General features: G+C 52.8%; 1 protein-coding gene across 1 annotated transcript in view; it reads right to left on the bottom strand.

The window, feature by feature from the left end:
• The window catches only part of LOC144722383 (potassium voltage-gated channel subfamily KQT member 4-like), a 124,140-nt gene extending 119,056 nt beyond the window's left edge, over positions 1 to 5,084 (bottom strand). The window contains exon 1 of the mRNA XM_078600608.1: positions 4,080 to 5,084. Coding sequence (XP_078456734.1) covers positions 4,080 to 4,531 — 452 coding nt within the window. The 5' untranslated portion in view covers positions 4,532 to 5,084. The remainder of the gene's footprint in view (positions 1 to 4,079) is intronic.
• Positions 5,085 to 13,021: the final 7,937 nt, after the last annotated feature.

Here is a 13,021-nt window from a genome sequence, read left to right as displayed (position 1 = left end):
CACACAAGACAGAGTTCCCCTCCCCGGCATAGCCTTAACGGACTGTTGGGGCAAGTGCTGTGAGCGAGTAGCACCCATACACACACTCACGCGCACACACATTGCCTTCCCTACAAACACACGCACACAAAAACATGTGCACACTAACACACACACAGCAGACCACAGCACCACACTCGGTGGGAGGTCGCTCATTCTCCTCTGCTGCCCCCAAAGTCCGGAACTCCCTTCCTCCCCCAAGCCATTCGACCTCCTGATCCTATTCATGTCCCAGGCTCAATAACTTCATTTCCCCCCCCCCGCCTGTGATTGACCGCCTCTCTGCAATGAATATGCCCAGATTTTGTACAGCATCTTCAGATGTGGTCGAATGTATGCCGTATATCCACGCTCAGCCCTTTTGTCATTCCATTGCTGGATGAGGCTCTTCACCCCCCACCCCCCACCCACCACCCACCACCCATCACCCACCTCTGTGCGGGCCGTGAGCGTTGTTTGACCATACTTCACCACACTGGTCAGTGCGAGTTGGTAACGGCGAAAATCATAAAAGTTCTGTGGTCTACATGACACACCGATGGAGTTTGCTGTCCGTCCTGCCCTCTCTACCTTCCACCACAAAAAGCCAGTCAATCCATATGGCAACCTTTTCGTACATTGCGGTCACCAATCCATGCGAATATCTGCTTAGCTAACTCTCTGTTTACATCTGAATAGATGTGGCACACGCTGCGTGGTTGGTTCACAGGCTTAGGGCGCTCCATTAATCGGTGCTATATCTGCTCTGAATTGTGGTTCAGATTTGTGGTCATTGAACGGGTCAGATGTGGCCATTAAGGAAAAAAATATATACAGGACAGAACTGCCGAAGAGAGCGCACAGAAGCGCAGAGAGACACGCGTTTGGAATGACATTACAAGATTAAGAGGAACACGTGGTTTTGAGGACATACGCAAGTTCGTGATAATCGTTCGAACTGTGAATAAAAAGTATGGGCTTGGGCGGGAGCCGTAACTCGAAGCGATGATGGTCAAACATTCCTTTCGAGAGGGGAGATGGAGCGATGGAATCAACTCGTGGAGGGATTCTAGGTGGGCCGTGAATTTAATTGCAGAATCGCGGAATTTGGCGACGGCTTAAGGGGAGGAGGATCGACCATGGCTGATGATGACGATTAAATCATTTACCCAAAACCCCCTCGCTCCCCCCGCTACCCAGAAAGACCGCCCGTATAGCCTTCGCAGGCTACTGGGGCAAGTGCTGTTAGTGAGCATACGAGGGGGGTGAGTGGCCAACACCACGCCCGGCCGTCTTTGTCTCTCCAGTACGACACCAGGTACTCATTTGAGGCTGAGTCGACCTCGGTGGAGGTCCAGGACCGGTTCAGATATTCGTCACCGATGTTGGCCGTGAGCGGGAATCGAACTGAGGTAGGCCGTGTTTCATTGTGCGGTGTGTTAACGTCACACCCCCCCCCCCCCCCAAAAACAAAGACAAAGATCTCCCGTATAGCCTTAAGAGCCTGTTGGGGCAAGTGCTGTTCGCGAGCACACGGCTCACTCGAGAGCAGGGAAGCGATCGAGCCCCGTGCTTGAGCACGCGTCGGAAAATATTTAGTTTCATTCATCAATTCAGTTTTTTTTTTACATTTTACCAGTTAAGGCCCACTGAGCTAAACAGCTGCTAATTTATTTTATCTCCCAGAAGCGACCTGGCTATCACAAATCCCAGCTTAACAAAGTGGCTTCTATCACGTGGGAATTTATAGCGGCCAAATAATCAACACGCACGTTGGTTCTGAACGTGGAGGGGAAACTGCAGAAGAATCCACGCGACCACGGGGAGAGAGAGACACAGCAAACTCCAAATATACAGCAGCAGGCGTCCGGTTGGGGGATCGAGCCCACGGACCTCCTGCATACCAGGCGAGGTAGTTAACATCTCGCCACCAAGGAAGCCTGCAGCTCGCCAGCCAGACGCGATCCGCGACTTCATTTCACGCGATCGTGATCCATGCGAAGACACCACGGTCACACCGCGCTTAGAAACGGCCCTCCAACGATTTTCATCCGCGATTTCCAGCGTATTGGCCGTGCAGGACTCATCGTAAACTAACGGGGGGATTATTTTCCAACCCGGCAATGTACATCGCGGTTGTGTGTTTTTGTTGTTGTTGTTGTTGTTGTTGTTTTTGTGTTGCGCTCGATCGCCTCGTTGTTACTGGATGAGGCTATAAGGCGGCTCGTATCCATCCACGTGCGGTTTGACCGGCAAAGGATCGACCGTCCACGTTCAGCCCTCGGTATGACACAAAAAAAGCTCCCACCCCTCACACCCCTCCCACCCAGCTCTGGCTCTTAAACAGCACGAAGCATCGTCCCGTTCGTTAGCACTGGATGAGGTGGGAGGGGGGGGGGTCAACGACACCAAGCCTGTCGCGACCCAAGCGGTGGCGTTTGCAGCTTCACGCGAGCTTGCCGCCCTGCTGCCCGGCGATGAGAGCGATTGGATGAGACTCGTTGGATGACGCACGGAGCCATCCGTGCGCCCTGTTATTACGAATAAAATGCATTGCAAAGTGGTGGTGCGTGTGAGCGGTGGGCGCGTACGCGCATGTGTTCATAGGCACTCGCTAACAGCACATGTCCCTACAGTATGTTGAGGCTATACGGGGGATATTTGTTTGTATTTGTGTTTGTGTGCGCGCGCGTGTGTGGGCGCGTGCACGCGCTACGAACCCGGTGATCCGAGTTCGAATCCCGCTCACGGCCAACACCGGTGATGATTATCTGAGCCGGTCCTGGGCCTCTCCGAGGTCGACTCAGCCTCAAATGAATACCTGGTTCGGTGCGTGAACACCGCCACTGAGGAGACATGGGTGGCCGGGCGTGGTTCTGGCCTGAATGAATAAATGATCGCTATAGCAGCACTTGTCCCAACCGTCTGGGGAAGGCTATTGCGTGTGAATGGAGGATGGAGCAGTACGAAAGCGATGAGCTCCTCCACTTCGTTACGAACCCGGCGACCCGAGTTCGATTTCAGCTCATAGCCAACCTCGGGGACGAATATCTGAATCGGTGCTGGGCCTACCGTAGGTCGACTCAGCCTTAAACGAGTACTTGTTGCGATGTGTAAACATCATCATTGGGGAGACAACGACGGCCGGGCGTGGTTCCTGCCACCCCATCCCATCGTGTGCCGTGCCCCCGCCTTAATAGGTGCTCGCTAACAGCACTTGCCCCAACAATCGAGTACAGGTACACTATTCTATGCGCACGCCTGCATCAATGAGTATGCCTGTGCACGTGGGCACGATTATAATCGATGCGCGTGAACGCGTGCGCACGCGTGCACGTGGGAATTGGTGAACGCACCTTGTGGACGCGCGTTGTGTGCACGTGAGACGCGTTCCGGCTTTTTGCGCTCGGAAATCTGCACTTTGCCTACGATGGAGTTGCTCGTGTACGCCTGCACGCTTGTGTGCGCACACGTGTGCGTAAACGGCGAGCGTGTGCGCACGTGTGCATCCGTACGCACGTGTGCGCCACACGTGCGTTGTGACATCAACTCTCGCGCGAAGGCAATGCACGATCGGTGAATGCCTGAACAAGCAAACAGAATGAGTGAGCAGCAGACAAGGGAAGGGCAGCGGCGACATTGAATATGTGACACAGACGGAGGAGCATACACAGAGAAGATGAGACAGCGAGAGAGCCGGAGGAGAGAACAGGGAACAGAGAGAGAGAACAGGATACACAGACACGGAGAGAACAGGAGACACGGTGAGACAACGTACGAGAAAGAGGAGACATACAGCGACACGGACAGAACAACAGACAAGTTACAGAGTCACGGAGACAGAGAACAGGACATACAGCCCTCGACAGCAAGAGACTGACAGAGAGAACAAGAGAGAGAGAGAACTAGAGAGAGAGAGAGAGAACGAGTGACAACCAGAGACAAAGCCACGCGCACCGACGGGGGGGGAGAAAGACACAGAGACAGACACGAGACACCGACAGAGATCAACGGAACACACAGACGCGCGCGCGCGCGCACACGCAGAGACGGCTACTCACACGAACGTGTGATAGGCAAACGCCCATCCGCGCGGTCGCTCCAACAGGTTGTAGAGGGAGTTCTGCAGACGTCGGTACCCGGCGTGCCTCCTGGACGCGCGCGCACCCGTCAGCGGCTTGCCGAGCAGAGTCACGCGCGCGTTCACCTCGGCGGAGCCGGGCAGGAGGCTGATGCCGTCTCGTAGGGTGCAAGCGGTGCCGCCGAGACCCCGGGGAGAAGGGCTCATGGGCGAGAGCCTTTCCCGAGAGCCGCCGCGTTCGGCGAGAGAGGCGGAGGCGGACAGCGCTCCGCCGCCGCCGATGATGCCGCCGGCCGACGAGACGGCGCTCGTTCGCCGGGAGTCGAGGAGTCCCTGCGGAACGCCCGTGCCGTTCATGGCCGCGTGCGCCGCGGTGAGTTGCAGGGTGGAGAGTCCCAGGAGCTCGACGGGGTCTTTGTCTCTGATCTTCATCGGAGCCGGCGGTGGCCGCGAGCCATCCGCGCGTCGCGCGGCGCGCCTCGGAGTCTTCTCGCTGGGCGCGCTCCGCTCATTCGGGGCGCGCCCGGCGCGAGGCCGAGACGTGAGAGTAACAGGTAACGTGCGTGTGTGTGCGTGTGTGTGCGTGTGTGTGTGTGTGCGTGTGTGTGCGTGCGTGTGTGTGCGTGCGTGTGCGTGCGTGTGCGTGCGTGTGTGTGTAATGCGTGTGATGTGTAGTTGGTGGAAATCACGCGTGGCTGGTATTATTAGAATTGAGTATTGCTACAACCGCTACTTAAAAGAAATCGATTAAAACGCGGACATTAAACACAAATCAATCGGCGCAAAATAAAACGCAGGGTAAAAAAAAACAATGAATAAAATCGCGGCGCATTTCACTCCATCCTAGCAGCAGCAGCCTCCCATCGCTCTCGCTGCTTCTACAACGGGGCGCAGGCTCAGCCTGCTGCTGCTGCAGCTGCAGCTGCTGCGTGGTGGAGCAGGCGGCAACGTGCACCACAGTTGGTGCCCTGTCCAGCTGCTCCGCTCCATTGGCTGTGGGGGTAAGGGGGGGGATGTGTGTGGGGGTGTCGCTCTCTCTCTCGCTCTCTCCAGAGCGCACCTCTCCTCCTCCTCTTCCTCCTCACCACCGCAAGCCACTCCGAGGAGGGAGCGATGTTGTCTCGCACTTGGCTCCAGACTCCACACTCCACACACTCCACACACCACACACCATACTCCACCACACTCCACACACCACACACACACCACACACACACCATACACACCACACTCCACACACACCACACTCCACACACCACACACACACCACACACACACCATACACACCACACTCCACACACACCACACTCCACACACCACACACACACCACACACACACCATACACACCACACTCCACACACACCACACTCCACACACCACACACACACCACACACACACCATACACACCACACACATACCACACACACACACCACACACACACCACACACACCACACACACACCACACACCACACACACTCCACACACCACACACCATACTCCACCACACTCCACACACCACACACACACCACACACACACCATACACACCACACTCCACACACACCACACTCCACACACCACACACACACCACACACACACCATACACACCACACACATACCACACACACACACCACACACACACCACACACACCACACACACACCACACACCACACACCACACTCCACACTCCACACACTCCACACACACACCACACACCATACACACCACACACACACCACACACCATACACACCACACTCCACACACCACACACCACACACACCACATACACACACCACACACCACACACACCACACACCACACACACCACACACCACACACCACACACCACACACCACACACCACACACCACACACACCACATACACACACCACACACACCACACACCACACACCACACACACCACACACCACATACACACACCACACACCACACACACCACACACACACCACACACCACACACCACACTCCACACTCCACACACACCACACACACACCACACACCATACACACCACACACACACCACACACCATACACACCACACTCCACACACCACACACCACACACACCACATACACACACCACACACCACACACACCACACACCACACACCACACACCACACACCACACACCACACACCACACACCACACACCACACACACACAACACACCACACACTCCACACCACACACCACACACACTACACTCCACACTCCAAACACCACACACCACACTCCACACACCACACACACCAAGCACCACACACACACCACACACACTCCACTCCACATGCAGGTCATTTCCCTAAACCTGCTGCGTAGGTTCTTGCAGTTGGCGCTGGCGATGTGTATCCCCCCACCTCCCCCCCCCCCCGGTCATATAGACGCTGTGTTCCTCTGCACGATGTCCGACGTTTCGCTGCACGTGATTTTAGTGCGTCTACTACAGGAACCGACTGAACGTGCAGCGAGGCGTCGACCACCTCGGGAGAGCTTACCAACACGTGGGAGGGATTTCATCAGCAACTGGCCGATGAAGATGTCACTCAGCACGTGGAGCGAAACGTCGGACATCATTCTCTTCTCCCTATAATATCCCAGATGCGTCCGCTATTGTGTATATATGTTTTTTTTTGTTTTCTTTACAGCGGATACGCGCGGCCAATTTTGCGGATCATCCTCCGCCGATGTGAGGATCCGCAAAGTTCGTACCCCACATCGCCGCGAATGAGAAGAGTTCTGCTGTGATCACCATGGGGAATGGACACGCGGTCGAATTTAAAACCAAGTCCTCAAGAAGTCCTCAAAGTCCTCGAAGTCCAGGGCCCATTGAGCTGGCCTCGATGGGCCAAGACTGCGTTTGGCACTTGCCCCAGAAGCCCGTGAGTCCACCCAGGGAACATCTTTGTCTTTGCGTTCGACTGCACACGAGGGGATTGAACAAGTGATCAACAGAGGCCCCCACATGGCCGTAATTCGGCCAAGCATCTGGTTGCCTGGGGTCAGTGCATCACGCGTAGATTGAGCCGTAACTCGCCTGTATACGGCTGTACAGCAAGTAGGTTAGCTTTCGTTTTGTTTTGACGGGCCCATCTGTGCGGCGGATTTTTGAGCCGTTCTCCTCTCATACGCGTGGGGGTTATCTCCGGACACAAACGGGTTACACCACTCTGGACCTAGGCGAGCCAGGGATGTCAAGCACAGTCGCGAGGTTTATGGGCGGACGCAATAACTGCGATTTCGCGGTAATCCGGTGTTCTGGGCCTCCCCAAAGTCGACTTAGCATGAAATGAATACATTGATGGGGTGTTTACAATATGAGCAGGGGAGAGACGAAAGCAGGTTTGTTGGGGTTGTGCGTCACACAGACCGCAGTCGGACTTAATAGGAGCTCACTAACAGCACTCGCAGTCTGTGTAACACTCCGCAGTGGGATGGGGGGTGCAAATGTAAATATTTACGTGCGATGTTAATTATTTAAAATATATATATACTTAAAGACAATAAAGTGGTTCTTCAAGTATAAATAAAATAACGCGCCTGTCAAGTGGCCTAGCTTTAGCCCATTGCCATCATGGCTTTCCAGATTTGTCGTCCAGGAGAGTTTGTTGGTGGAAATATTCGGATCGGCTTCGACTCCTCCGAGACTCATCAGCACGTTGCGTGGCCTGTTAAACAAACGTCGCTGAGTTGCCCGATGTTATAGGCAAGTACCCTCCATCAACAACACGGGCACCATTCACTGCGGCACAGCGAACAGCGCATCACCTTGTGGGAAGATGATGTCCCAGAACAACTTCAACTCATCAGCTCGTCACATTGAAGACCCGATCACACCACGGGCGGCAAAAATCCCAATACAATCCCAGGATCTCAACAATTCCGGCCCTGTGCTCTGACTCCCAGAACCACCGTATCACCTCGCACCAATAATTATCATTTACACCCCTTGTAAATCCACACAGTGTCAGTCGTGTTGATTGTCTGACCATACATCACCACGCTGGTCACTGCGTGTTGGCGAGGAGTTGGGCGGCGAGCATTCACTCGTTTCAAATTATCAATCCCCGCCGATGTTACATCCGTGGCCGTGCAGTGCGCTAACCACTGCGCCACCGCTCCACCCCACCGACCCCATGGCATTATACGTTCGCGTATACAATCGCACAAGTTTTTGGGAATTGTTTTTTTCCGGCCAAATTGTTATTCTGCTTGTCTCGGTGAGCGCTCACCTGGACGACGACACAAAGCGTGTCAGCCAAATGGATTCATTCATATATGCTAATCCGGGATAAGTCCCCCTACAAAGAGGTTTTTTAGGGGGGGGGGGGGGGTGAGCGAATAACAATGCCACCGAACATTCATGCGAATCACCATTTCCTGTTTGCGCGGACGAACGGTGTGCGCATTATGCCGTAATCTCGCGTTACAACCAAACCACCGACCGCCAACATTCCGTCGGCATCCAATAATCCCCCACCCCCCAGCCCTCCCGCATGTACCGCGCCCATCGATTGTGTTGGGAGGAGGAGGGGGACAGAAATCGGATTAACGGAGCGCATCCGAATCAAACCCCCCCCCCCGCACTCTGGGACAAGACACGAGCCACCTCCCTGTCGGACACTGTGGCCAAGCCCTCCGCGTCGGCTAATGGAGCGCGTGTCGTCCTTCACGACTCACGGACTCGTCCCCGCACGCAGTCTACGCCGCGATTTAATGAGGCGATCATTGAACGGGGGGGGGGGGGGTGTGGAGGGGGGGGCACAGCCGTCCCTGCTATCCCGTGTCCCCGCATCCCTTCCCTAGCTCGCTCCACCTTGCACACACGACGCGCGGTTGATGTTTGCTGTCGCCGTTGTGGGCAGGTAAAGGTGCTGCCCTGCAATTCCTTGCGCGCGCCGCTGTCTCCCCAACGTGTTGGGCCTCCCCTGCAACAGGTGGGGAGTTATAAAATAATAAAAATAAAACATAACAAATTAATTCTCACGACGTTTCGGCCACAACGCAAGCAGCCGTCTTCAGTTGGAAAACAGGTCTGTCGAGAAGGCAGAGTCTGAAGACAGACCTGTTTTCCACCTGAAGACGGCTGCTTGCGTTGTGGCCGAAACGTCGTGAGAATTAATTTGTTATGTTTTATTTTTATTATTGTATTACTTCCCTTCTACGTGACTTTACCGAAAGAAGCAAGAAGATGAATCCCTGCAGTCACGAACGCTTTAAATCGAAATTTAAGTGGGGAGTTCTGGAGAACCTACCCCCCCCCCGCCAACTCCGCCACCCGAGGCAAAGGTGCAGCCCTGCAAGTGGCGAGTTCGAGAGCCACCATCTAGACGAGCGATTCTTAACTTTTGCTTCAGCCTTTGCAAAGTAGTTGTGCTTAATTGGTGTTTTGATGATTTACCTACAAAAAAATCATGGCCATGTCTCGCACCTCCATGGAGTGCGCGCTCCCCATGTTAAGATCCACTGCTCCAAATAATATAAATGAATATGGGGGGGGGGGGGGTGGGGGTGCGATTTAAGACTCTTGTTCATTGTTTTAACCGCCAGGTTAGCAGATCCAAGCAGTGACCTCTGGGTTGCAAGTCCAGTGAGCTCATCATAACAGCACGGCTGCAAAGCCGTGTAATTATATACAAATATATTTATATTGAATCGTGCACACGCCGGCTGCTTCTCGTTCATGAAATAAAGTGTTCCAACAGCAATGTTCCAAAAAAAGAGCGCCGTTAATTGCATGCGCAATGCCTACTGTGACGTATGGACATTGAAGGGGTGGTGGGGGGGGAGATGTAACAAAAGTCTTGAGATATCCGCGATGCACGCCGTCAAGGTACACGAGACCTCCCGGAGCCATCGACGTATCTCACGGTCCCGAGGTGTAACAATCCATCTAGGGGCACCTGAACTCGAGGCCATTCCATCGCTCTATATCCTCGGTGGGGCTGGTGGGTGGGTTGTTGGTGGGGGGTGGGATCACATCCTCGCTTGCGCGTTCTCTCCTCTGACCGCCGGCCGGTCTTCTTTCTCGCGTCGTGTGCCGCTAACCCCACTTGCTTTGCGCTCATTCCCCCTGAGCCACAAGCTCCTCTTCCTGCACCCCCCCCCCACCTCCCTCCCTCCGTGCAATTCTAAGCGTGCGCTTCTCTGTCTCTCCCTCTCTCTCTTTCCCTCTCCAGGCTTCTTTGTAAACTCGTCAGCTTTTGTTCCACGTCCTGTCAGCGCCCATGTTTCCGATCCACGTGTCCGGGCAGGTTATATGCGATGATTGAGAGAAAAACAAAACTTTTCTTCGACGAGTCATATTTGTGCGTTTCATTATCGGTTTGACATTTCCGAAGCTACTCAATCCTGCTCGTGCACGTGTCTTAATGTCATCAGTTTGATCGCATTCCACTTATCATCCAGATACAACTGTTTTTTTGCGTTTCGTTTGTTGTCTTTCCCCCGCACCTCCGATTAGCGCGATTGGCTACGTACGGTGCGAAAGAAGTTCAACACACACACATACTGCTTTGGATTTGTGTCCCCTATTTGGCACCATCTCCTTGTTTTATTCATTCTAGGTGACCCATGGTGTGCACTAACTCCAAAACACACGAGTACAAGAATGAGACAGAAAATACATTACAAGAAAAACACAACGCAAGGATGACTGCAGATTTCACAACATGCGATGGAGCAATAAAACAGGTCTGGCGTGCATTCCGAGCGCGCATATTTTGTTAATCTTTCAGCTTTTGTTCAACACTACTTGTCATTGTACCGTGTGGAAGAGCTATATGTGGCATTCACAGGCATCGCCGCTCACCTCGAGGCAACGTGACATACTTCACCATCATTGTTTAAGGTCGACGACCATGAAGAAGTATTAGCAAAATGAAAACATTCTTATTCAGGTACGTGGGGTAAGAAAATACATTTTTTTTAAATACCTACATGCGATTCTGCCACAGTGCTGGAATGATCAGCACACTGGATTTGCAACCCAGAATGTCGCCGGTTCAATTCGATTTCCAGGCTCGGCAGTTGAAACGGTGCCAGTTTCTTAAATTTCTGCCACTGCCTCTGTCCACCCAGCAGGATAACTGGACACGCAAAGTCAGTGGATTTGGCAGGTGGCCGCGTGTTTTCAATTTAGATGGAATAGTGTATAGCTCCAGTGGCTTCCTAATATCGGAAGAGCGTTCCAGACGGCCGCAGAAAGGCATCTGAAAACGCGCGATGCAGTGACCACCGTTTTTGTTCGATGGTTCGCTGCCTCTCGAACTACCTCGAGTGGAGGCCCTTCCACCAGCAGTGGCGTCAGCAAGAAATTGCAGGGCTGCGCATTTACATTTGAAATACATACATTTTGTTGGGCAACGGTATGTACATTGTACATATGCAGACAGTGGCGGGCGATGACCTTCTCGTTCTATTTAGGCATTTGTTCTAATTCATGATTAAATTACACGAACGGGCAGCTAGGCTCACTCCGAGCGCGTCAAAAGGGTACGAGGCGAGGCCGACACACACAGCACAAGACCTGCCCCGACCCAATGTTATTTATGTGCAACCACAACATTCATTGACGTGGCCTCATAATCCCACACCACGGGGCATTGGTGTCAGGGGTGATGATATTGAAAAATGAAGTAATTAAGCACTGCACTTTTAATATCCCATATCTCTGACCCCCCACCCACCAACCCCTCATTTAATTATCTCCAGGTACTGGAATCCTGACCCTCAAAATGGTGTTACTGGAGCAAAGAAACACATTGAATTAAAAAAAAAACTGGCAAATGCCCCATTATTTACAATCTGTAAATTTTACAGTTCTGCAAATCGAGCCGTGCATGGAAATCCTCCGAGAGCTGCGTGAATTATGTGAGGGAGGCGGGGGTGGGGGAGGTCGTACACTCACTGGGAGATAGGAAAGTGGAGGGGGGGGCAGAACACGTTCAGTTATGAACTCGTCACTGGTGCGAGCCGTAGCCGGGAATCGAACTCAGGTCTCACGCATTACGTCACCGTTACATCCCCCCCCTCCCGCCCAAGCCCCGACCTCCACTGAATCCCGTTGTTGTTTTTGCTTCTATAAAGATGTCGAAAAATCTGCCCCCTCAAATGCGGAGAATTAATGGTGGGCTATAATTCGCGCCAGAAATATTTCATTCAATTAAAAAAAGCCCTCACTGGCTCCGGGTGATGTGAGAAAATTGGAAAATATGAAAGTAATTCACTTCTACAACGGGATATCAATTAGCCCAACCTCGCCGAAGCCACCGGTGTTGCAATTAGTGTTTAAAATAAGCCGTCTCGCAGCTAAACTGCTCGGCAGAAAATTGGGCGAAATTTGTGTTAACAAGCTTTGTTGGAGTGGGGCGATGCGGGACACATGCAAAACGTTACCGGAAGAAAAAAATATATATATAATGGCCCCGCTATGGTGGGGCATTTTCGGGGTCCGCAAATTTAGCGCGTAGATTGTAAGGGTTTTTCTTTCATGTCACCCGCCACATTTAGAATCAAGATGCCATTAAAGAGTGTTTGGCTGCTACACATTTTCACGTGACGATAAGCCGCTTCGTTGAGCTGCCATTTGTGGACAGGTCGCTTCTAAAAAAAATAGCTGTTTAGCTCAGTGAGCCTTGCCGGGTAAAATAACAAAAATAAAATTAATCCAAAATACAGTTTTTTTGAGTTAGATCGCGGAAATATGTGTCGTTAAATCCGCCACCACCTGACACAGCCAATACCTACTATAATCACCCTGGAATGTCTGTCCTTAATGCTCGTGACGTCACCCCACATTGACCAGCCCCCCTCATTAATATTCATGAGCAGGTGACGTCCTCCAAATGGACACCCCGCCATTATTACCTACGATGAGCCAAGAATGTCTGTGT

The sequence above is a fragment of the Lampetra planeri genome, chromosome 14 (genome assembly GCF_965212315.1).
Source record: "Lampetra planeri chromosome 14, kcLamPlan1.2.h2, whole genome shotgun sequence".
NCBI lineage: Eukaryota > Metazoa > Chordata > Hyperoartia > Petromyzontiformes > Petromyzontidae > Lampetra > Lampetra planeri.
The sequence above is the reverse complement of the archived record's forward strand: the minus strand, read 5'-3'. Positions and strand labels throughout refer to the sequence as shown.